This window comes from Chiloscyllium plagiosum, unplaced genomic scaffold (genome assembly GCF_037043375.1).
Source record: "Chiloscyllium plagiosum isolate Xiang-an unplaced genomic scaffold, Cpla_swu_hap1 HiC_scaffold_18, whole genome shotgun sequence".
Classification (NCBI taxonomy): domain Eukaryota; kingdom Metazoa; phylum Chordata; class Chondrichthyes; order Orectolobiformes; family Hemiscylliidae; genus Chiloscyllium; species Chiloscyllium plagiosum.
Genome location: NW_028270156.1, coordinates 49,886,933 through 49,912,845, shown reverse-complemented (window position 1 = coordinate 49,912,845; position 25,913 = coordinate 49,886,933). Strand labels below are relative to the sequence as shown.

Sequence of the window (25,913 nt, the reverse complement as noted above, 5' to 3'; positions counted from 1 at the left end):
AACATCATGGTTAGGGCATCAGCAATGTGCTCTCCCACCTCCTTTAACACCCATGGATGGAAACCATCAGATCCTGGGACTTTTCATCCTTCAGTTTCATTAATTTCCTCATTGATTTATTCAAGCTAATTTTATTTAGACCCTGTCCTTTCTCCTCTGTTAATTTCTGTGGGACTTCTATATGCTCTCTCCCCTTTTTGGCTGTAATACTGAAGCAAAATAATCATTTCATATCTGCCATCTCACATGGTCATTGACAATATCCCTACTCTCAGCCTTCAGTGGGCCTATAATACACTTAACCAGCCACTTTCCCATCACATAACTATAAAATATCTGATTGTCTTTTATGTCCATGCAAATTTGCTTCCATTGTGCCTTTTAGTTGGTCTTATAAGCAGCTCAGTGTCGAGACCTGGATCCTAAGCAGCTATTGCCACATCATTTTCTTGAGTTATGATGTTATCTCTGAGACACCACTACTGCTCCAACTGAGCTCAATCCATGCCACCACTCCCCAGATTTTTATCAAGTTCATTCCTGCTGCTACCATTCACCCTCTAGCTTCACCCTGCTCCTCTCACACTGTCACTACTGCTCCAGCTGAGCTCAATCCCAACCCCATTCCCCAGGCTTTTATCAGGTTCACTACCACGGCCACCATTCACCCCCACGTTCACTCTGCACTTTCCCGCTGTTAACCCCCAGTACCACATCTTCCACAATGACCTTTTCTGTGGTATTATATTGAGTCCTTTTTGTAAATCCAAATAAACAACTTCTGACTCCTCTATCAAATCACCTGTAAATCCTCAAAAGATTAATGAATTTGTCAAATATAGTTCCCTTTTTTTTACAAAACCATGTTGACATTGTCTGATCAAAGGGCAAGGAAAGCTAATGGCATGCTGGCCTTCATAGTCACAGGATTTGAGTATCTGAGTAAGGTTGTCTTGCTGCAGTCACACAGGACCTTGGTGAGGCCACACCTTGAATATTATGTGCAGTTCTGGTCTCCTAGACTGAGGAAGGACATCCTTGCTCTTGAGGGAGTCCAGCAAAGGTTCACCAGACTGATTCCCATGACCGTAGGACTGACATACGAGGAAATACTGGATCGATTGGGCTTGTACTTGCTGCAATTTCGAAGAAAGAGGGGAGATCTCATGGAAACATATAAAATCCTGATGGGACTGGACAGGCTAGATGTGAGAAGAATATTCTCGATTTTGGGGAAGTCCAAAGCTAGCAGTCACAATTTAAGAATTAGGGGTAAGCCATTCCGGAATGAGGTGAAGAAGAGTTTCTTCACTCAGAGTTGTGAACCTGTGGAATTCTCTCACACAGGAAGCTGTTGGGCCAATTCATTAGATATATTCAAGAGGGAGCTGGATGTGCCCCTTGCAGCTAAAGGGATCATGGGACATGGGGAGAGGGTGGGAATGGGATACTGAGATTGTGTGATCAGCTGTGATCATACTGAATTGGTAGTGCACACTCGAAGGGCTGAATGGCCTACTTCTGCACCTATTTTCTATGTTTCTATGTTACTACAGTGTTCAAGGTGCATTGTTAAAATTTCCATAAATATAAATACCAGTATTTTCCTGCCAACTGATGTCAAGTTAACTTTGCTCTTTCCTGAACTGTGATGTTATGTTTGCTAACTTACAATCCACTAGGACCATTTTAAAATTGTTCTACATTCTCTAACTAGTATGGCCAAGACAGGGAAAGAGTATTGGAGCATCCAAGATGGTGGTGATTCAGTAGGTCTGCCCTGCTGAGCTCTGCACCAGAACCCAGACAAAGTGGTACACTCGCCCTCCTGTTATTATCCATTCTGGTAGAAATCGATAGTTTTTGACCTCCAGAATTGCTTTGTGTCTGTTTAAGGGAGTTAGAAAAATGACTAAAGGAAAAGGACCATGTGGATCGCAACAAGCAGGGTACCCCCCCCGCAGCAACGGACACACCCATAGCCGTGGTGTCGGTCTCCATGAGCGCTCCCGGGGACTTCCCTGTGGAGCAGAGCCTGGTCTCGGAGTTTGTGAAACTACGAGAGAAGATTGATTCAGCGATGGAGGAGACCCGGACTAGGCTGGAACCAATCTCAGCCATGCTGCAGAAGCATGACCAGGAGATCCAGTGACTCAGGCAGCATGTCGTGGAGGTGAAGCAGCGGACAGTGGCCTCTGAAACCATGGCAGAATCCTCAGCGGGTTGGGTCCAGACTCTGGAACGGCAGATAGAGCCTTGGTAGAGCAGTTGTTTTTCTCCCTCTTTGCTGTCTGGGTGAGCACAGCATTCAGAGCACCTCTGAGGGCTGTAATTGGCTGCAACTTAGTTACAGATGGTCTGTCAAAGCATGCTGTTTCAGCTGCCTTCAGGCGAGCCTTGAACAAACACTGCTGCTCTCCCTTCTGCCGCTTCTGTGTCGCCGAATAAGAAATAATCAATCAAACCCAATTGGTTTTTCACCTCTCTCTACTCCCTTCTCTCTCTCCTCCCATTATCCTTCTTTTTCCCCTCATCATTTCCTTTTTGTTTCTTTCTCTTAGTGTGGTATGGGGGGGGGGGGGGGGGGGGTTTGGAGCAGTTGGCGGAGATGGTGGGGATTTTTTTATTATCAGGGTTAAAGTATGGATGGGATGGGTTGAGTGTCCACTTTTAATTTTCTTGGTATAAGACGCGTGTGACATTTCCTTACTTTGTGTGGTCTGGGGCTCAGGCGTGGCTTCAGCTAGAAGGAGCCATGGAGGGGTTAGTGGGTAGCATGAGCGCCCCCTGTGGGCAAGGGGGACTAGTCTCCGCTCATTTGTGTTATATGTTGGTTTGTTATAGAGTAGCTGAAAATGTGTTGCTGGAACAGCGCAGCAGGTCAGGCAGCATCCAAGGAGCAGGAGAATCGACGTTTCGGGCATAAGCCCTTCTTCAGGCATGAGGAAAGTGTGTCCAGCAGGCTAAGACAAAAGGTAAGGAGGAGGGACTTAGGGGAGGGGCGTTGGAAATGCGATAGGTGGAAAGAGGTCAAGGTGAGGGTGATAGGTCAGACTGGGGTGGGGCAGAGAGGTCAGGAAGAAGATTGCAGGTTAGGAAGGCGGTGCTGAGTTCGATGGATTTGACTGAGACAAGGTGGGGGGAGGGGAAATGAGGAAATTGGTGAAATCCGAGTTCATCCCCTGTGGTTGGACGGTTCCTAGGCGGAAGATGAGGCGCTCTTCCTCCAACTGTCGTGTTGTTGTGGTCTGGCGATGGAGGAGTCCAAAGACCTGCATATCCTTGGTGAAGTGGGAGGGGGAGTTGAAGTGTTGAGCCACAGGGTGGTTGGGTTGGTTGGTCCGGATGTCCCAGAGGTGTTCCCTGAAATGCTCCGCAAGTAGGAGGCCTGTCTCCCCAATATAGAGGAGGCCACATCGGGTGCAGCGGATGCAATAGATGATGTGTGTGGAGGTGCAGGTGAACTTGTGGCGGATATGGAAGTTTCCTTTGGGGCCTTGGAGGGAGGTGAGGGGGGAGGTGTGGGCGCAAGTCTTGCATCTCCTGCGGTTGCAGGGGAAGGTGCCGGGAGTGGAGGTTGGGTTGGTGGGGGGTGTGGATCTGACGAGGGAGTCACGGAGGGAGTGGTCTTTACGGAATGCTGATAGGGGAGGGAAATATATCCTTGGTGTTGGGGTCCGTTTGGAGGTGGCGGAAATGACAGCGGATGATACGCTGTACATGTGTTAGAAGTTTTGATTTGGTAGTTTGGGGCGGGGGGTGGTGTTGGTCACGGACTGTTTCGTACAATCAAGGCTAACCATTCATTTAACTGGTGCACCTGGAACATTAAGGGGATTCATTCGCCAATTAACAGAAAAAAGATACTTTCAAATCTTAGAAAAGAGAGGGTCGATATAGCCTTGCTGCAAGAAACTCATCTAACCGATAAGGAGCACTGGAAGTTACAGCAGAGAGGGTTCGGGCGGGTGTTTTTCTCATCCTTTAACTCGAAAAGTAGAGTTGCTATACTCATCCAGAAGAATCTCCCATTTCAACTGTTAGACCAAATTAAGGACGAATATGGGTGGTTTATGATTCTTAAAGCTTTAATTCATGGATAGGAGTATGGGATTTTGAATGTATATTTCCCCACATTCTCTGGGCATAAAATCAATTTCATGAAGTCGGAGGCCATGAAGGGGGGGCCCTATTAGAATATCTGATCTTGGGGGTGGAACCAGTTTTCCTTTCAGGTGGTCACAGGCAGTTTTCGGCATTTTTACCACCCCAGCCTTCAATCAATTACATCAAGCTAACTTTGTGTAGTTGTTTAAGAAGATAAGACAGGACCTTTGGCACTGAGAGGATCTTCCAATATCCTGGTTGGTTGGAATAGCTCTGGTCAAAATGAATGTTCTTCCTCGTTTACTATATCCCATTTGAATGCTCCCTTTGATGCTGCCCAGGCAAGCGCTCCGGAGGCTTAACAGTTGGCTCAACTCTTTCATCTGGCATCATAGGCGGCCGCTTATTAAGCTGGCCAAGTTGCAGCTTCTGCAGGGTCTGGGAGGTGTGGATTTCCCAGATTTTAAGAAATATCAACTGAGTTCCCTACTATCCTATGTGGCTGATTGGGCTTGCCAGGACCCACGGTCAATCTGGCTGGACATCGAGGCCTCGCAGGCAAAATGCCCCCTCGTTAATTTGCTGTTTATGGACACGATGAAGATTGTTATGGACCATTGCAGAAATCCAATTGTCCTTAACACAGTTAAAGCATGGAAAATGATGTGATAAGATGAGGGCAATTTACAAAAAATTCCCCCTTTCACTCCCAAGCAGGAATGTTAAGATTCCGGCCAGGGCCGATGGACTCTGGCTTTAGTCTCTGGGAGTCCAGAGGAATCTCCTGTTTGGGAGATTTATTTGACGGGGAGGTCATGATGTCTTTCGAGCAGCTCAGCCAGGAAAATGAACTATCTAAGAGGGACCTCTTTCGTTATTTTCAGATTAGGAATTTAATACAGAAAAAGACTACATTGATGGTTAGTCCATAAGTCGGATGTGGAGAGGAGTGTGCTTCGGTCCACGGGTGGTCTCTCGGTCAGCACCCTCTATCATTTGTTAGGAAGTAATGTCTCGAAGGACATTGAATGGCTATACGGAATCTGGATTCGGGAATTGGGGGTAGAGATCTCATCAGAGACATGGGAGGATGTTTGCGAGAAAGTAAGGAAGATTTTGATTTGCAATAAACTGAAGGCCTTACTCCATAGGGCTCATTTGGCACCAGAGCTGCTTGTGAAATTTAAGACAGAAGTGTCCCCAAAGTGCCCCAAATGTAAAACAGATGTTGGTACTCTTACTCATTGCTTGTAGTCATTGCCAAAGCTTCACAGATATTGGGGTGCTACAGCGAGTGTTTTGGAAGGGGTGTTGAGATCAGAGATCAAGGTGGATCCAATGTCCCTCTTCTTGGGTTTGCCAAATCTCCATTCTTTGGACACACATGGGAAGAAACTGTTAATATTCTTTCATTTTGTGTGAAGAAGAACATTCTGATGGGCTGGATGTCAGAGAATCCCCCAGGACTCTCGGGGTAGTGTAGATTAGTTATGGAGTACATCCCCCTGGACTTCCTTATGAGTATGGCGCACCAGAAAATGCAACTGTTTTATAGGATGTGGCAGCCCTTTCTGAATTATATAAATGCAGACTTGTTGGCTATATTGGTCAGGGCCTTTGTGCAGTCATGAGGGCAGTGTCTGGCAGTCTGGGGGCCTCAGGGAGGAAGAATTCTGAACAAATACAGGTTTGCCAACTGATGCTCCCGGTGATGGGGAGCTTTGGTGGGATTGCGCTATGTACGGTAACTTAACTTAATGTAATTTAATTTACCTTGGTTCAACTCGGTTTAATTTAGTTTTTTTTTAGTTTGCGTAGTTTTTTTTCTCTCTCCTCAGTGGTATGTGGAGTAGAGTAGTAGTTTGTTTAGTGTCATTGTTGTTATATTATAAAATTGTTATACTGTTTTGTTGTGATTTTATAATTTTGTAAAAAATTTAAATTCTTTTCCTTAATAAAAATATTTACAAAAAAAAAAGCATCGTCATCTCATGTAAAGCAACAGAACACTTATGCTATTCCATGCAAAATAGAAATCAGAGTCTAGTAATTCTTCAGCGAGTAGTTCAGTCCGGATTCCTTAAAGTCAGTTCACCACCTCCAAGGCACATGTCAAAGTGTGTGATGGAACACTCTCGACTTGCCTGGAGATATACAGCTCCAACAATTCTCAAGAAACCTAACAGCAGCAGGACAAAGCCAGCATTTGACTAGCAACACATCTGCTAGATTAAAGATTTTACTCTCTTCACTTCTGCACAAGATCTACAAGATGCACTGCAGCAACTTGCCAAGGTTTGTTTGACGGTACCTTCCCAAGTCTACAACCTCTGCCACCCAGAAATATAATAGTAGGCATGTGCAAACATCATCTGTAAATTCTGCTCCAAGTTACAAGCAATTTTGATTTCATTTGTTTCTTCATTAGCACCATGTCTAACTTATGGAACTTTGCACTTTACAGCACCTTGGGAGTACCATCAGCATACAGACAACAGCATTTTGCAATAAAAAACAGCCCAGCACCAGCCTCTACAGATTTTTACAGATTACAGATTACAGATTACATTACAGTGTGGAAACAGGCCCTTCGGCCCAACAAGTCCACACCGACCCGCCGAAGCGAACCCACCCATACCCCTACCCCTACATTTACCCCTTACCTAACACTACGGGCAATTTAGCATGGCCAATTCACCTGGCCCTGCACATCTTTGGACTGTGGGAGGAAACCGGAGCACCCGGAGGAAACCCACGCAGACACGGGGAGAACGTGCAAACTCCACACAGTCAGTCGCCTGAGGCGGGAATTGAACCCGGGTCTCTGGCGCTGCGAGGCAACAGTGCTAACCACTGTGCCACCGTGCCGCCCGTAAGGCTACTACGGATTGACAAAAATGCTGCATGCCTAAATCCTGCAACTGGACAAAAGAAAAAGGTTATTTATTTACTGCACAATCTCAATAGGCTATGATGAATACTATTTTTCAAATAACAACCCTGAAGGGGAACTAAGTGCACACACAGAGTTGCACCACACAGATCCAACTGCTTCCTACACAGCACAGCACCTAATACGATAAAGTCTGAGACACTGAATCGCCACACCTCTGGATTAGACAGAACTCCAAGGTCTGCTTGCAGACATGGTAAGGATTCAGTTACCTGTATGAAGAGTGTCGCGATGAACTTTTCTGATTCTCAGCCATTGCAGAAGCAAAGATAAGTCTTGCCTTGGTGCAATGCGAAGAAATAGAGAAGGAGCTGAACAGGAAGGAAGTCGTATGAGATAACCACAATGCAGAAGAGTTACAGCATTAACCCTTCATTGCTACCCAGGAGCATTTTTACTATTTCAAAATCAACAGCACAGAAGTAACGTTCTCCACCTCCCAGACTCCACCCAAATATCGAGAGCACACATCAGTTGCTGCTGCCAAAGATGCGGATTAATAATGATATCCCAACTTCCAATGTGAACCAGCTATTAGAAAATGTGGAGAGTTGGGAAAGGGGAGCAACTTTGGCATCAGTTTTCCTGTTCTCCAATTGAGAAGTCTATGCTTTCCCCTCAATGGCACCTGCCCTCTTTAGTATTTCCTGCTCTCCTCCTAATCATGTGCTGAGTGTTGAAAGTTTAAGAGGATTGGGCATCAAAATTGGAACTCAGCACTATCTTTGCCACCTAATAAATAACTACAAGCAACACAGGATACAGCAGCCTACTTGTTGGGCACATCATCCACGTCAAGAACTGCAGTGGTTCAAGGGCAGCAGCTTGCCACCACTTTCCCCATGGCAATTAGAACTAGCCAATAAATGCAGGCCAAGCACACACACCCACACTCCTTGAGTGAATAAAGAAATTACTCGCAAAGCATTACTCAGCACCTGCAACTTGATTCTGGAGCTTTCAGTATTCATTTCCTTTCAGTTGTAACCACACATGGAGTAACTCAAATATAAATAAAATTATTAACTGTATTAGTAAATTTGACATAGAATCTTCCAAAGAAGCATGTTACATATTTATAAAATTGTTGTGTATAATACTGGAATATGTTTCTTTAAATCCATACACTGAGCCACTTATAAAAATCAACCTTCTAAGATGCTGTTTTGGTGAACTTGAGACAGTATTCTCACTATTCGACAGACATCTGACTTTTGATTTTCAAAAAGGGGATTATATTTCAGTTTTAATTTTTTATAATTTATTGACAAAATTCATTCCCAAATATACATTGTGAAATCCTTGTCCTCATTCATATATTACTGAGTTTCTGCTCCTGAAGAGTTACACTCGAAATGTTGACTTCTCCACCTTCTGATGCTGCCTAGCTTGCTGCGTTCTTCCAGCCTCCTGCTTGTCTACCCCACTCTTTATCACAGCACCTTTGCTCAGTCCTATGTCTCAGGCCATGACTTGCAGCCTCTAACCCTGACCTTTCATGTAATCTTTCCATGTTCCAGTCCAGCACCAATGGTAATTCTTTTCCCAATGCAATTCACAGGGCAAAACAATATCAAGTAGCAATGAAAGATTCGGGAGCAATGCCATACGACAGTCAGATTACATTTGGACATGCATTTTCTAGCATTCCTCCAGTTGGCATCAAGTCAGTCAAACAGGGCAAACTCTAAAGCAAATGCTGGGCCTTCCTGACCTCGATGTGTCAAATCCATGCTGGGTCTTGACCTTATCATCCAAGTTTATGGAGAAAATCTTGAGCAAATATTCACAGCTCACCAGATTATAATCTATGCCTTGGTCTTATTGTTGGCTATATTCCAGCGCAACACTCCCCTTAACACTTAAATCATGTTTCAGCTTTCACATGGGATCCTTGTGCGTGGTTAGAATTTACAACCTTCAGAACCATTCGTTTCTAGCTTAAATGAATTGACACTGTGAATTCAGAGATGGGCTTTTCATTGTTGTTTCTTTTCTTGACTGCCCTTTCGTTCTCCACCAAGAAATAAAACGTGCACATTCTACAACGAGCTAACTATGAGAAAAGGAGGATAATCATGGGATGAAAAAGGGAAAGTTAAAAAAGAAAAGGCAGAAAGTACAATAACGAATGATAATAGATGATTATAGTGGTGCTTCCCAGTCATTCCCAAACACCCTCATGAGACAGGCAAACCTCTGCATTGTTCATGCACAAAGTGTACACTCTGACATATTGCACAAATAGCTCACTATATACAACAGTTGGTATAACCCCAACATTGTACTCATACATGGTACCACAAATACCAATGACCTGGGAGTCAGACTTACAATATTTTGGATGCCTGATCAAAAAACATTACCAAAAATCCTCTCTCCTAGCATCACTCGTAACCAAATCCAATTGCAATCAGAGACACTCCTTAACCTTTCTTAGCATGAATGGCAAGGTCTGCATCTCTGTCTATTGTAGTGGACTCAAGGGAAAAAACAGATTTTGTCTCAAACACATAGTGGTTACAACTTCTGTGCTAAAAGCAATGCTGAGAACGGAATGCCTGGTACATTAGTTGAAGATACAGATTGGAATGGAATTATTGGTAGCGATGAATGGATAGCAACCCCCTAGGGTATGCCAGTTTAGAAGTTCTGGATCAGCAGAGGGTGAGAGTTTGAATATCTCTGTGGCAAGTTGTAAACTGCATTCAAAATACCTGCCACCTGAAAATGCCACCGTGAATGCTCCAAGGAGTTGAAAATTCTAACTCAGTCAATGATACTGCTGAAGGGAGGCAAGTTGTCATGTCCATTGCACTGGCTGATACATGCCTGTAGACCACACTGTACAAGCAACACTCAGGGTCTTGGCCAAGATCCAATAATCACAAGCAATCTCGAGATAATGGGCTGAATATTACTTTTTTTGGGTTAGTGTCAATTTTGTCAAGTTACACAGAGGATTTCTACCCAAAAGGCCTACCAAGATCTCTCAACATATTTTACCAAACCTGCCTCTTCACTACCTCCCCTAGGCCTATGCACCCCATTACCTGATTCTTGCCCTATTCTATCACTCACTGTTCCCAGATGAACTTACTAGTTGGCAGATATTAGCTAAAAGACCAGCATCCCGAGTGCCCACACCATCTTGAAAAGGCTGCTCTACCCCAATTGAATGCTGGCATTCGGAAACTGCCCTGATTGTTGAAGAACAGTTTTAATGAAGATGAAGGAAAAAGGAAAACCGAAGCTGTGATTCTCCAGCTTTGTAGCTCTTGTGGATTGGTAACATGTATTAACTTGCCTTCTAGTTCATGACCACTAATTCTTCCTGATCACATAATCTTCTGCTCCTGGTGCTATATTTCTTCTCTTTGTTAAACTAGTCTCTATCTTGCCATCTATCTCTTTCTAAAGTACTACTATTTTCCCTCCCCTTCCTAATAATAGGAGTTCTTTCTATCGGTCGTGTTGTCTTTCGAGGGCATGGTTACTCACCCACAGTTTGAGTTTACATTGTGCTTTGCAGCCTTCCATCTTTGTACATCATGTTCACATCAACAGATCTTTTTTTGGTAAAACCTTATCGAGGAAATGTAACAATCTATCCAACCCTTCATCTGTGTTCAAACCATCAGGTTTCAATACAGAAAAAAAAACTTGCTTCTACATGATGGTGAAATTGCTCAGCTTGCTTTCTCTTTAGTAAAGCAATAAAGGGTCCACATGGTTACAGTAGTCTCTCCCTACCCACGGGAGATATGTTCCACAACTGTAGCGTGGAAGCCTGAAATCACCGATAGGTGTGAGCCCATTCAATTAAATGGGAATGTACCTTCCCAGAAGTCTCTTGGTCCCTGGTTTGGAACGTTCCCTATAATATGTTCCGGTCGCGGTAAACCGCAGGCAACTGAAACTATGGAAAGCGATTCCACAGATATAGGGGTCGCCCTGTACAGGTCATCAGGTCACCTTCAGAAAACAGGGGTGTGTAGTCACACCCAAAGCTAGACACTTTGACACAAACATCATCTGCTACCAATGTTACACTTCTAAAGAAAACAGTATTTAAACAAAATTCAAGTCCACACTTACATGTTTCTTTCGGTTAAGCCTCTCACCCCACTGATTGTATAAATATGAGGGAAAAACAACCAATTTTTACTCAATTAACTCAATTAATAGATGCATTACCTGTTCCCTAATTCCATTAGGTCTCAGATATCCTTTCAGACCATAGGAGATGATAATGCATGGACTTTGGTGAGGAATACTGCCCATAGACTTTCAGACATGGCTGCCTGCTTACTGTGTAAGTTGCTGGCACATGGTGACAAATGAATGTGGTGCCATAAAGCAAGATGGATACCTCCTTGACTGAAGACTGCTGAGGAGGAAGGCAAGCTGCCTGTTGTGTGATGGTGCTGATTGGTATGGCAAGGAAAGGCAAACCTGGGATGCTCCCAGAGTGCATATCGGGGTTAAGTGAGTGAGCACTTAAGAGAGCAAGCCATCAGACCCAAGATGCAACCTGGTCCAACCATTGAGCTGTGTGTCTGTCCCTGTATGCAAGGTTGTCCTTGCAGCAGTGTTTCAATGTTTGTTGCTGGTTCACCCTGCAATACAGGTCTGTACTTCCTGTAAGTGGAGTTGGAAGGTTCCTCGATGACCATGCCGAGTTGGCAATTCTTGCTTGTCAAATGGTTGCGGTTGAGGATTGTGTGGTCGTTGCCTCTGGTTCATGCCCAGTGATTCTGTTCAGTAGTGAGCAATATGGAGACTCCGGCAGTTAAGGTGAAGTCACCAGATACCTGCTCTGACTTCCATGATGGTATGAGTGCATGGCCCAAATTGTAATGGGAGAATACTCAGTTGGTGTTACTACTGGACAAGCCAGATTCCCTAAAGGACTTCCGTTTCCCCGGCCCCCAACGCCTCACTTTCACCATGGATATCCAATCCCTCTACACCTTCATCCGCCATGACCAGGGCCTCCAAGCCCTCCGTTGTTTCCTCTCCCGACGTCCCCAACAGTACCCTTCCACTGACACACTCATTAGTTTGGCCGAACTGGTCCTCACCCTTAGCAATTTCTCCTTCGAATCCTCTCATTTCCTCCAGACCAAAGGGGTAGTCATGGGCACACGTATGGGCCCCAGCTATGCCTGTCTCTTTGTTGGCTACGTAGAACAGTTGATCTTCCGTAATTACACCGGCACCACTCCCCACCTCTTCCTCCGCTACATTGATGACTGCATTGGCGCCACCTTGTGCTCCCGCGAGGCGGTTAAGCAATTCATCAACTTCACCAACACATGCCACCCTGACCTTAAATTTACCTGGACCATCTCTGACACCTCCCTCCCCTTCCTGGACCTCTCCATCTCCATTAATGACGACTGACTTGACACTGACATTTTTTACAAAGCCACCGACTCCCAAAGCTACCTGTATTACACCTCTTCCCACCCTACCTCTTGCAAAAATGCCATCCCATATTCCCAATTCCTCCGCCTCCGCCGTATCTGCTCCCAGGAGGACCAGTTCCACCACAGAACAAACCAGATGGCCTCCTTCTTTAGAGACCGCAATTTCCCTTCCCACGTGATTAAAGATGCCCTCCAACGCATCTCGTCCACATCCCACCCCTTCGCCCTCAGACCCCACCCCTCCAACCGTAACAAGGACAGAATGCCCCTGGTGCTCACCTTCCACTCTACCAACCTTCGCATAAACCAAATCATCTGCCGACATTTCCGCCACCTCCAAAACGACCCCACCACCAGGGATATATTTCCCTCCCCACCCCTTTCCGCCTTCCGCAAAGACCGTTCCCTCCGTGACTACCTGGTCAGGTCCATGCCCCCCTACAACCCACCCTCCCATCCTGGCACCTTCCCCTGCCACCGCAGGAACTGCAAAACCTGCACCCACACCTCCTCCCTCACCTCCATCCAAGGCCCTAAAGGAGCCTTCCACATCCATCAAAGTTTTACCTGCACATCCGCCAATATCATTTATTGTATCCGTTGCTCCCGATGCGGTCTCCTCTACATTGGGGAGACTGGACGCCTCCTAGCAGAGCGCTTTAGGGAACATCTCCGGGACACCTGCAACAATCAACCACACCGCCCTGTGGCCCAACATTTCAACTCCCCTGCCCACTCTGCCGAGGACATGGAGGTCCTGGGCCTCCTTCACCGCCACTCCCTCACCACCAGACACCTGGAGGAAGAATGCCTCATCATCTGCCTTGGAACACTTCAACCCCAGGGCATCAATGTGGACTTCAACACTTTCCTCATTTCCCCTTCCCCCAACTCACCCTAGTTCCAAACTTCCAGCTCAGCAGTGTCCCCATGACTTGTCCTACCTACCTATCTTCTTTTCCACCTATCCACTCCACCCTCCTCCTTGACCTATCACCTTCATCCCCTCCCCCACTCACCTATTGTACGCTATGTTACTTTATCCCCACCCTCCTCTAGCATATCTCTCCACCCTTCAGGCTCTCTGCCTTTATTCCTGATGAAGGCTTTTGCCCGAAACGTCAATTTCCCTGCTCCTCGCATGCTGCCTGAACTGCTGTGCTCTTCCAGCACCACTAATCCAGAATCTGGTTTCCAGCATCTGCAGTCATTGTTTTTACCCTTTACCCTAAAGGAAGCTGGCTGATAGACCATAATATTTTTTTAAAGTGAGCTTTCACTAAAACCACCAGCAGTCTTTGTTTTAACCATAAAGCGAAACAAATTTAATTAACAAAGAATTGAAGATTAACTCAGGGAAGAAAATCATTCTATTCTGCTATAACACAGAACCAACAATTTTTTAACATAGCTGGAACAACCCAAATGGAATCATTACATCTTGGTACAGCGTACATGTACTATTACAACTACAAGGTCTTCACCTCATGCAAGACCCAGCCCAGCTCATTGCTTTTGAAAACTTTGATGGGCCTGAAATAATTAAAATTTCTGGAACTATGGATAACTCCTTCTTACTTATTATTATTGTTACACTTTTGACTGAACTTCTTCCCAGTACTATACCATCCTGAATGTAGCTTTATTTTCTTTTAAACTTTAAAAACTCAATTGCACTTCTTTCCTATTGATTGTATTCCATGCAACGATTAAAAAATAATTTCTTTTCCTACTTTAAAACCATCTCTTCTTAGGAATGTTGCTTAACACACGTTACTCTATCAGAAGACTTTTCAGAGTCTGGTAATGCTTCACTCTTGAATGACTTCCCAGTACAGGCTGAATGAAGCTGGAAAGTTGTCCCCAGTGACCATTGGATAATTTGCTAGGAACTATGTTAACTTTCTCTCATAAAGGATTATGGGTATAGTTGCTAACTTGAAAACAAATTGTTAACTCCAAGCATTCGGACAAGTTAATATGTTTAAATTAGATTTCCATGAACTGAATTTTGCAGTAAACTACGTACAGTATACATATGAATCTTACAATTTCATCAGGTGTCGAGAATTCTCAGCATCTATTTTGTTTGCAGTGGGTGGAATGATAGGTAGCTGCATATTAATTGGGCAAGATGTCTAATTAATAATGTCATTGACAAGCAAAAATCTCCTTTAATGGGCAACTCGCTGCTGCCAAGAAAGAAACATGCTTCATCACCCAGAACGTCATTCTATCACATGTTTTGCCAGAGCCCACATCATTCAAGTCCTTATAAGATTTCATCCAGTACGTCTTTTCTCACTTGTGCCATTCAGTAGAGCTCGAGTCGTGCCTTTCGCATTTCAGACCTTCCTCATTAATCTCATACTATTTAACAACTCTTACACTTCTTATTAAAAGTCAATGTTATCAGTTATACTGATTCCACAGCTGTGGATCATGTTTTCACTTATGTCATTAGGGATCTACATCTTTTAATGAATTTAAGTTGTGAGAGGTGGTTGGGTTCTTGGATCTTATTCATCCTCTTCAACTAAGGCTCAGAGGAGCTTTTAATATGGAGGTGGGTGGTGGTGGGGCAGGGAGGAGGGGGAGGGGTTGATGGAGAAGCAGAACAAACACTGGAAAATCAGAGCTCAGCTTGTGAGTCACTTCAACAGATGTCTTGTGAAATGAGTGGGTGAGATCAACCTTTTGGGCAGATGCTGAAGTCATACTTTAGATCAGTAACCCAGCTGTAATCACAGAATCCCTCTGTAATATTAATATACAACTGATGTCACTGAAATTAGCAGAAATACATTGGTTTAACTTATCTAATTCTACATTCAATAAAGTATTGAATATTGAAATCGTCCAGTTGTGGATTGAACTCTCCATGAACAGAAATAAAACTATTATCCATTAATGGGATGGCCCATGTTGCATTAATAGGATAATAAGATTAATGGGATAAATATTATTACAACATAACACAGTAAATAATGCACAATGAAAAGACTATGGGCAGAATTTTCCCAGTCCTTGAATGACATGGACATCGGTGAGAAAGTTAGAAGATTCACATGAGAAAGAAAGTGAGGAGCATCCTGTCATAGAAAACAAGAAATCTTATTCTTCAACCAAGTATTGAACAGAGACACGATTTTCACTTGTGAGGACTGACAAGCCTATTTCCATGCATTAGCATGCATTAACATCCTCGTTGTTACCTTATCTCACCTATTAATTGGCAGTTTCCCATTCTTTCACCAACTGCATGGAGACTAAGCAGTGATAATTCTCAACATGTAAGGTAGAGCCTTACCTGCTGACTCCAGCTCACCACTAACATCTCAGGGCATGTGTCTTGAGCCTCCCTCAGTCACTAATGTCTCAGGGCATGTGTCTTGGGTCTCCATCAGTCACTAACATTTCAGGGCATGTTCCTTGATCAACAGGTGCATGCAACCACATCTCCGTTGCACCACGCGCCCACCCTCAATCTAGCAGCAGTCCCAGACCCTGCTGACAATGCACGGTGCCAATTACCCTCTGTGTGACATGACCGGGACAAATAATGTGAACTGTGCAGGCAGCTGTGGACTGCCAGCTCTTGACCTTGGACATGGCTGGGCTTTTAAAGGTGGCACTGGTGCCATGAATCCCATGGGGTCCTGGCAGTGGGCTGTATTTTGGTCCATGGAAAGTGGATGAATAAGAGGAGTGGGGTGCCACAGGGGCATGGTGCATAGATAATGAGGTGATTTTGAGAAGATAGCCTGAGAAAGCTCACTAGGATCCTCAGATGGAAACCCTCCATGATACTCACTAGAAATGACAAGAGTTTAGGATTCCTAAGGCCAGAAGAGGCAACCATTGGACGTGTGGCCTAATGGGGGCAAGAGTGTTAGGCCAGTTCATTTAGGGCAAAATAATTGTGCAGCAAGAATTTTCAGAGGATTTAACACTTGCTTCAGACACTTCATTTGACCTTCCCAATATTCTAGTCGGGTCACTTCTAACCAGGACTGCACAAATGTTTCCTGCCAGCCAATTTGTTTTTTATTCTTCCATCAGCTATCGACGTTATTAGCTGGAGCAACATTTGTTGCCCATCTTTTATTGCCCTTGCTAAGTCAGTGGTGACTTTCCTTCTTGAAATACCTGCAGTTTATCTGGTGTCAGGGCACCCAAGTCCTGGTAAGGAGGGAGTTCCAGGATAGAAATTAAGTGACAGTGAAGAAACAGGAATATCAGTCAATGTCAGATATGTGTGGCTTGGAGGAGAAGGTGCAGGTCATGCTGTTTCTAAGCGACTGCTGTCATGTCATTCTAGATGGTAGTTGCCACAGGACTGGAAGATGCTCTATTCTAATGGTCCTACAAACTCTCATTAATTAAGTTTAAATAATATGCTGCTTTTCTATTTTTCCTGCCAAAATGGACAAATCCATTTTCCCACACAATATTCCATCTACCATATATTTTTGTCATTCACTTAGTAATGGCCCAATTTCCAAGATATTGAGTCTATTAACAGCATGCTCAGGTATCATCATAAAGTGCATTAACATAAGTCAAAGGGTCAAAGTGTATCCATTTACAGAATGTCAATGAACTACAGTGGATCTATTAATCAAATTCAGTAAGCTACAGCATGTCAATTCTCACACTGCCAATGTATCAGAACTTGTCCATTAACGGAAAGTCAATGTATTGCTTATGGCCCCATTCCCAGGCAACCTTTGCATTATAACCTATTCATTAAGAGGACGTTAACGTATCAAACTGTAACCATTAGCAAGTCTTAAAGCGTCCTGTCCCATCCATTAACAGAATGCAGCCAACAAATGGAGCACTATAAGCCTTTGTATTCTCTTGAACTGAATAGAATTGTGCCATTTTATCAGGTCTCTAATAATGGGAAGAATTACATTAACTGGAGGTACAACACAAGAGGAAATGTGGAGAAATGTACTGCAGAACTTCACCAGTGCTCTTAGACAACACTTTTCAAACCTACGACCACTTCCATTCAAAAGAACAAAGGCAGCTGACACTATGGAAACCCCCCCTCCATCCTGACTTGGAAATATATCACCTCTCGGTCAGTATCAGTGAGTCAAAATCCTGGATCTCCCTCCCAACATTGAAGGTTTATCTACATGGTATGGATTGGAGCAATTCAAGAAGTGGGCAATAAATGCTGACTGAACCAGCAACATCCACATCCCACAAATGACAAAAAGAATTTGGTTTGCTTCAACAACACTTCCATCCCCTATGGCCTCCATCATCAAAACAAACAAATGCAGAAATGTATGGGAACACAATCACTTCTGAGTTACTCTCCAACTCAAATATTACTGCAACTTGTAAATTTATTTCTGTCCTTCATTATCACTGGATCAGAAATTTGTAAGTTCTTATCCTCAGTATTCTCGGAGAAACACAAGGACAACAATGGTTGTTGCCATCTCGAGGAAAAACTAATAATTGTAACCTTGACAGCCTCACCAACATCCCACAGCGTTTTCTTTCAAACTGGCAGATTAAGCAATCACAACAGTAAATCTGACCTGAAAACTGTTCCAACAACCAACAGGTAGTGGAATCAAGTGGTACAGAGGATTACCACAATCACACCTCCTCATCCATTGACCTAATTCGCCAGCCATTAGAAAGAGGGTCAAGCAGTGTCTCTTTCTTGCTCACTATATCTGCACTTGTCTTTTCATTCCTCTTATGTTCTCCTGCATTTTAAGTATACCACAGATCGAAACGTCTCAGACAGCAATTCAAAGGCTTGCAGAATTGTTGCCCTTCTTTTGTAATATGTTTTTGATTTATTATGTTCTGTTTAATTTTCATTTAAACACTATTTCCTTCTGTGTGCCTGACATTCATCCAAATGCATTTTTATTTCTATGCTAATGTGCTGCCCAAAGTAGGTTGCTGCAAACAGAAACTTCCAGCTGAATTGGATATTCCAGTCTAAACTACAGTAGAAATGAAAAGTCTAGGTCTAAGGTTCTACCTACGTTTCTTCATTTTCTGCTCTTGTAAACATTTTGTGGCCAAGATGGTGAACAACTTCTCCTCTAACCTTTCTATTTTGAAGGATGTTTTTGGTCTTTGCTCTTTGGAATTTGTTACTCACTGAAATCAAAGTGTCCTGCTTTGAACCTAAACTTCAATCTTTCATTAAAGCCCCATACAAAAGTTTTCTAAAATAAAATAAGTTTCTGGCCCTCTACTTCTCAATCTTAGCCCTTCCTTCAATACAGCCAGCCAATAATTCACTCAAATTTCCATTCTTTCTGCAAATAAACGTCAGCAATGGAAACAGGCCATTTTGCCCAGCGTGGTTCTGTCCCACATAAGCTTCGTCCTAATCCTTTTCATCTGAATCTATCTGCACATTCCTCTTCTCCCTTGGACTAGCTTCCTCTGAAATTCCCGGGTGGATAATCTAATTGTGTTGTCATCTGACACCAGTACATGAACATTTCCAGCAGGGGTCAGTAAACAGACTTCTAAGTGTTTTTATTTCTACCTTCTAAGTCAACAGGGACTAAAGCTAAAAATCGCCCTTCTGCCTCAGAATAGCCAACTCAAGCACGCACTGGGATTCAAATCTGTGAACTTTCTGGTAGCTACTAATCTTGGCAATGCATTTTTGAAAATTAGGTTAACAGATGATTTTTAGTTGGTCTGAAGTGAGGTGGAAGTCACACGTTCGTTTTGTAGCTGAATCTGTATGCCTAACTTCATTCAGGAGTCATGTCACTGTCAGTTTGGCACTTGCCAAAAGAAACAGGAGGAAATCTCACTAAATGCACTGCACACCGTTACATGCAATCACAGACATTTAAATCTGTCATGTCTTCTTCATATGGTGGCTATCATACAGCAGTAAAATGTAAGCAATTACTGTCAAACAGAACTGTAAAATGGGGAAATGTGTTTCTGTCTAGTTAAACTTCCAAGCTAGACAGCAATCAAACTGAAAAAGAAAGAAGTCAACTCCCTGTCCTATTCAAGTTATTTAGAAACAGTAGAATTTTGGAGGTCAGGCATGGGTTACTTTTCTCAAAACCTAGTGAGATGAAATGGCATCATGATATGAAATTTCTTTCTCAGTTATTTTAAATTGAGGCATTAAAACATCAGGCAATGGAATTTCACATGCAGATAATAAGCATCCACTTATTAATATTAGACAATGAGTTCACTTTCTAGAACCCTGTGACTGACTCATGAGCATCATCAACAGAAACGAGCATGAGGCAAAATTCCTGCCCTCTCTTCAACAAAAGCTGATCCAGTAATTAAACTCTACCTCCACACCATATGGGAATTTCATATTATCAGCTACAGCATTCAATATTTGAAAGACCATATATTTTTTGAAGTTCCTATGGTAATTTTCAATTTTAACTCCAGTTTGACTGAAAGACATATACTTCTGTAGTATGTGCCAGAAAACCTGGTCCTTTGCACAAGTGAATCATTGAACAAACTTGACCATCTATTCAACAATTTTGTTCTGTATTTTAAAATTCTGGATCAAAAAGCAGTAGCCAACTGTCATCAGAGTCACTTAGAACATGCTAGGAGAAAGTGAGGACTGTTGACGCTGGAGATCAGAGTCGAGAGCATGATGCTGGAAAAGCACAGCAGGCCAGGCAGCATCTGAGGAGCAGGAGAATAGACGTTTTGGGTATAAACCCTTCATTAGAAGGTTTTCTGATGAAGGGACGATGCCTAAAACGCCGAATCTCCTGCTCTTCCGATGCTGCCTGGCCTGCTATGCTTTTTCAGCACCACACATTACTCATTAAGAGCATACACATCAGTCATAGGTAAATAATTAGCATATTATAAAGCAAGATGGAGTCAGGCTCAGGAATATGCACAAAAAATGTTTCATTAAAAGTAATGGTGGAGCTGTGCCTCACAGTTGGTAGGCAGTATGCCTTAAAAAGACATTCTCATGTTATCATCATGATATCATAACATATGACCTGATTTAAAGGTCTCAGATTTCATCTGCATTGAGGATACTTGAAGCATGTCATCCTGATGGAAGCACGCTCCTCTTTGTAACTGAATAGCTTCATATTAACCTGGATACACAAGGACCTATGTCTGTAACATTTGTCTGGAACTATGTCAAATGTTTATTGAATCTTTCAAAATGTCTAGTTCTTATGTTACAGAAACTAATATAAGCATCGCTGCATCAGGCGCACAAGCAGGGCTGAAGGCAAAGCCCACACCACAGTGGAAGTTAAATAAATTCATGCTGAACAGATCAGCCTCATTTTTCTTTGAGTCAGGTACATTTCAGCACCTCCTCTTCCTTCAAACTGAGGAGATCATCCCAGTTAAAAATGAAAAATCATGCTTTACTACCTTTATAAGGCAAGAGGGCAATTAGCTGATTCAGGTGGACTCAAACTCGGTCAAAATAACTAATTGCATCTAATTTTGGAGCATTGCTTATTCCCACAGTGTAGTCAAGTTAGAAAGCTAATAGAGTTGTAAAATTTCTCGTTAGAAATTAAACAAGACTCAAAGATATACTGATCACTGATGGAAGATGAACTTTTGCTAATAGGTTGTCTAACTTTGTACTTCTAACCCGAGTAAGTACCAACAGAACAAACTGCCTTTCAAATCTGTATCGCAGTGGAAAATGTTTGATTGGGTAAATAAGCAGAAAGGATGGAAACAGAACTAAACAAGATATTGCAACAAGATATTTCTCACAATGTGCTTTTTCTTGCAGAACTGTACCTCAGCATTGTCTTGGTGGCTCTGTAGCCATGGTATGAAGCCATTTTGTCTTGTATCATGTCATTATTTTCCTCCTCATAACAGCTATGCTCAGTCCATGCCGTGGCCGTGTGGGACATCTTTACCTCATTATCTTTTGGTCTCTGAATGACAAACAACAGAGTTTGTGAATTTAAATTCAAAACAGTGTTATGATTTTGTGAAGTGAGGAATAAATTCTTCCAGTCATTGGGCTGAGGACAATTAGTACTAGGTCTGTAAAAGCCCCAATTATTCCGTCTCCGACATCAGAATGTAACACCAGATTGTATCAAGTATTTTTGTATAAATTCAGGTTTAACAGTACTCTCAGTGCAACACCCTTGACAGCATTGATATGACAGATCCCACTTCTACACCAGCCAAATGGCATTGTTGAGTGAGACAAGTAATGAATGCCAAATTGTGGATTTGACAATTGACTTTTAGCCAATGGAGTTTAGATGACATTTTCCAATCTCTGTTTTCTTTGACTATTAAAGCTTGCAGTGATAAAGATTTTCAGGTAAGCTTCTTGTGGTGTTTTCTATGTCAACTTCAATATAAATGTATATAAATCAACTCTTCTTTCATTATTCTGTGCTGGATTCAGTTGATGTCTTTGAAGTGACAAGACCATGTGTTGATCTGATTTGCCTAGATCAGTGGTTCTCAAACTTTTCACCTATGGATCATGTGGGTGGGGAAAGACCCATGGAGCATCTGCATGTTCAACAGTGGCCCCTCTCACTTGCCATTGCAAAAGTCCTCATCAAAATGATGGGAAGAGTGGTAATGATTGAGGAGACACCAATGAGGTAATAGCTGGTTTCAAAGGGGAGGTTCAATTTCACAAATGGCAGAAAGTCCAGCTCGTTTTTCTTGCTTTCAGTCTCAAGTGTTCAAAATCTGATCCTGCAGCCGTATGTTGCAATACTATCATGAAACAACATATTATTTCTTGCGCTTGTAACAATTTGTGCCATGCACAAATTGTGACAGCTCAGGTGAGGGATCTGGGCTTTTCTCTCACACGGCTTCGGCAGTGGCTTTGTGACTATTGACTTTATATTTTGGACCAATCACAGGTCTCTTGGAAGAATTTTGTGGATGACCCATGATTCATGGGCCACAAAAAGGAATTGAGTAAGTGCAGGAAGAGAAGTTAATTTGCATCATTATGGGGAAAAGGTGGCATCATGGGAGTGGTTGAGTTCGTCTGAAAGAAAGATAGCATGGGCAAGACTGGGCAAACTGGCTCTTTTTGTGCTGTAGTCATTCTGTGGTGGTAGGCAAGGTCTGATTACAGTTGTTACTGTGTAAAATACTAAGAATTCATATTTAGCTGTACACAGGGACACATTCTGAAGATCTCAAGCGGTTTTACACTTACACCTGCATGATATGCTACTCAACAACTATAAGGAAATATATAGGCAGTATGGGCAAGTCCTGAATGCATGACATTCAAATACTTATTGGATTGCTCAATACTACAGTATCCAAGAGATAAAGATGACCAAAGCCATTTTTAAATAAGTCTCATTCTTTACCTTCTCAACTTCTAATTTTCGTCTCTCCTTTTGCATGCTGTCCAAGTTCAGTCGCTCCTTCTCTTCTCTCTCATATTTAAATCGATCTTTCTCATCAAGGTATTTCTGAGCTCTTTCCATCTCCTCCATCTCTCGTTGCTGTCTTTCATGAGCTCTCCGCTGACGATTTTCTTCCTCTTCCTCTTGTTCTCTTTGTTGCCTTTGGTGCATCTTTCTTTCCTCCTCCTCAATCTGCCACATTTTCAGTTTACAAACACTCGGCCCCTCTTGATCCTCCAGCCCCTTTCTGTCCCTCAGAGCGTAAGCGCGATCTGTTTGTGATTCATCAACATGGTCTTTCTCTATCTGGCTCAGCTCCTCTCTGCGTTTCTGCCGACGCTCCTCTCGCCTCTGAGTCCAATCACTGAAGCCCTCATCCTCATCCAGGGCAGAATTGGTTGATTTGTAGTTGAAGTTGTACCTTGGAAAAAAAATCAAAACAAGCCAATTACTAAACATTGTTTATTAGTAATGCTTGTTGGTTTCAACAGCCTGATCATCTACTATCATGAACATATCTATTTGAAGCAACTTCAAAATCTGAACTATTCCATTTCACACAAACAAAGCATCCATATTTCTTTCCTTTCCCTTAATTATTTCTCTCCTGAGGCGATTCATGCTGGAAAAGTCTACTAAGCATTTCTGGACTTACCAGACTCCATTAACACATCATTCTTCATTTGTGACTGTGGTCTTTGCCAGAGTATTTGAATGTGGGAGGCAGGACATAGCTGAGTTTGATCATCTGACTTGATACATAGATATGTGCAAGAGGCAGGCAGTGGTAAAATAACTGAATAGAAAACCAAGACCCCAGGCTAACGTTTGGGGACATGGGTTTGAATACCACCATGCAGGAGATGGTGAAATTTGAATTGAGTAGAAATATCTGGAATACAATGCTGGTTTAAAACTGAATAATGTAACCCCTGTCAATTGTTGTAAAACCCCATCTGATTAACTCAGTCTTTTAGATAAGGAAATCTGCCATTTTTACCTAATCTTGGCTACATGCGACTTCACATCTACAGCAATGGAATTAATGCAATTGTTCCCTGGGTAATTAGCGACAGGCAACAAATGCTGATCTAGTCAGCAAGCTCATATCCCAAGAATAAAACAGAAAGACTTTCCAGCGGTTAGTGTGTAATCAATGACTGAACTGTGATTTTTCCTAGTGTGTACACCTCAGTACAAAGCTATACGTAGGTCAACATCTGGAGGGGTTTCCCTAATTGTTGCCATGGACTCAATGCCACAACCACACAGAGATCCTGTAAAGAAGGCACTTACAAGGCAGCATTTTCAGGGACTTTATGGTAGTTTCTCTGAAGTTGTGGTGAATAAGCAGGAAGACTCTGGCAGAAAACATTCCCAATCAAATCATGGAGTGGATACATTACAGAAGGAAGTCATTTAGCCCATTGTCAGTACAGATCATTTAAGGAGAACTCGCTTAGTGCCAATCTGCTGCCTTATTCAATTAGCCCTGCAAATAATCTAATTCCATTTCAAAGCTGCACTTAGCCCTGCAACACATTTCGGCAGTCCATTCTAAACCTTAACCACTTGCTGTGTGGAAAAGGTTGTTGTAATGTTGCCATTCTTTCTGTTGCTAATTAATTTAAATGTGTGCCCTCTGGTTCTCAATCCTTCTACCAGTGGAATATTTTCTCCCCTCGACTTTATTCAAACTCTTCTTGAATTTGAATAACTTGATCAAATCTCCTCTGAATATAGGACTGTTCTCCCTGGAGCACACAAACTCCTCAGTAATTTTAAATAACTGAAGATCCCCATCCCTGGTAACAATTTTGTTAATCTTTTTTGCTCTTCCCCTCATCAACATATGCTTCCCAAGTGTAGTACCCTGAACTGAGATCCAGTACTCCAACTGAGACAGAACTATGGTTTCATTCATTGTTAACATAACCTCCTTACTTTTGTACTCAAACAATGCAATAATCAATACATTTAAGGATGCCTTTTTTTAAACCATGCTCTCAACTACTGGACCCCTGCTTAAAACTTGCACATTTTACTTTATACTGTCTCTCTTCATTCTTCCTACCAAAATGAATCAATTTGCACTTCTCTACATTAAATTTTATCTATCACTTATCTGCCCACACTGCCAACTAATCAGTGGAATCTTAAAAAGCGGCCTGAGTAATCTGGGTTGTGATGAGATCTGCAGCAGAATCGGGAGACAGGTCAAACATAACATCAGCAGCATCCTGCTGCATCTTCTGTGCATTTAGAGCATGTTGAAGCTAGGAAGTGACAAGTTGCTAATTTGAGGATTATTGATTGTTAAATGCCTTATTAATTGCCCAACTCAATTTATTTCATATTCAGTTTCCTAACCTAATAAATGCTCCAAACCAGCAAGACGCCAGGAACTTGCGGTGTGGATGTCACAGCGGATACCTGTTGACATCAGCTCATTGTTTGCTCCAAAAGGACCTCCCTGTTGAACATGGGGCACCAACATCTTTGGGAATGTTCTGTTGATATTGGCAATTGACATCATCCAGCATCTAAGGACCCTCATAGCACATTTCTGATCCACTTACAGGATGCTTTGGCACTTCAATGCTGCACCTCAGGCTGCCCAGAACTTTTATTATAATGCTGCAGCAACACTTTGCACTCAGGAGACTGGGATAGTAGCAAAGTACTCCATTATAATTACTCTGTAATGCTGGTACTATACTGTAAATCATTCCTAAAACACGGAATATAAAGTACTTTTTTTGCACCATTAACAATAGTACTGGATCTGACATTCAATGTCTCATGCTGCACATAGGACATTGGAAAGAACAATGAAATTTAGATATAGCATTATTTAAATGGTCATCAGTATTCAGCTTCTAGTGTAACCAATATCTTTGCTCTCCTACATGTTATGCTGCAATCGTATTACACTGAACTACTTGATCCCAGTAATGTTCCAGAACAGTACTCGTGTACAACAGGAGGTTAGCTATCTTATTCAAATATCATATTGTGATAGTT

The 25,913-nt window shown here is 42.7% G+C and overlaps 1 protein-coding gene across 6 annotated transcripts in view; it reads right to left on the bottom strand.

Moving 5' to 3' along the window:
- The window catches only part of lsp1a (lymphocyte specific protein 1 a), a 335,791-nt gene that overhangs the window by 90,526 nt on the left and 219,352 nt on the right, over positions 1 to 25,913 (bottom strand). For all 6 annotated transcript variants that reach the window (XM_043705980.2, XM_043705981.2, XM_043705982.2 and 3 more), the window contains 2 exons: positions 22,851 to 23,310; positions 21,280 to 21,422 (listed from right to left, as the gene is read on the bottom strand). In XM_043705980.2, coding sequence (XP_043561915.2) covers positions 21,280 to 21,422; positions 22,851 to 23,310 — 603 coding nt within the window. The remainder of the gene's footprint in view (positions 1 to 21,279; positions 21,423 to 22,850; positions 23,311 to 25,913) is intronic.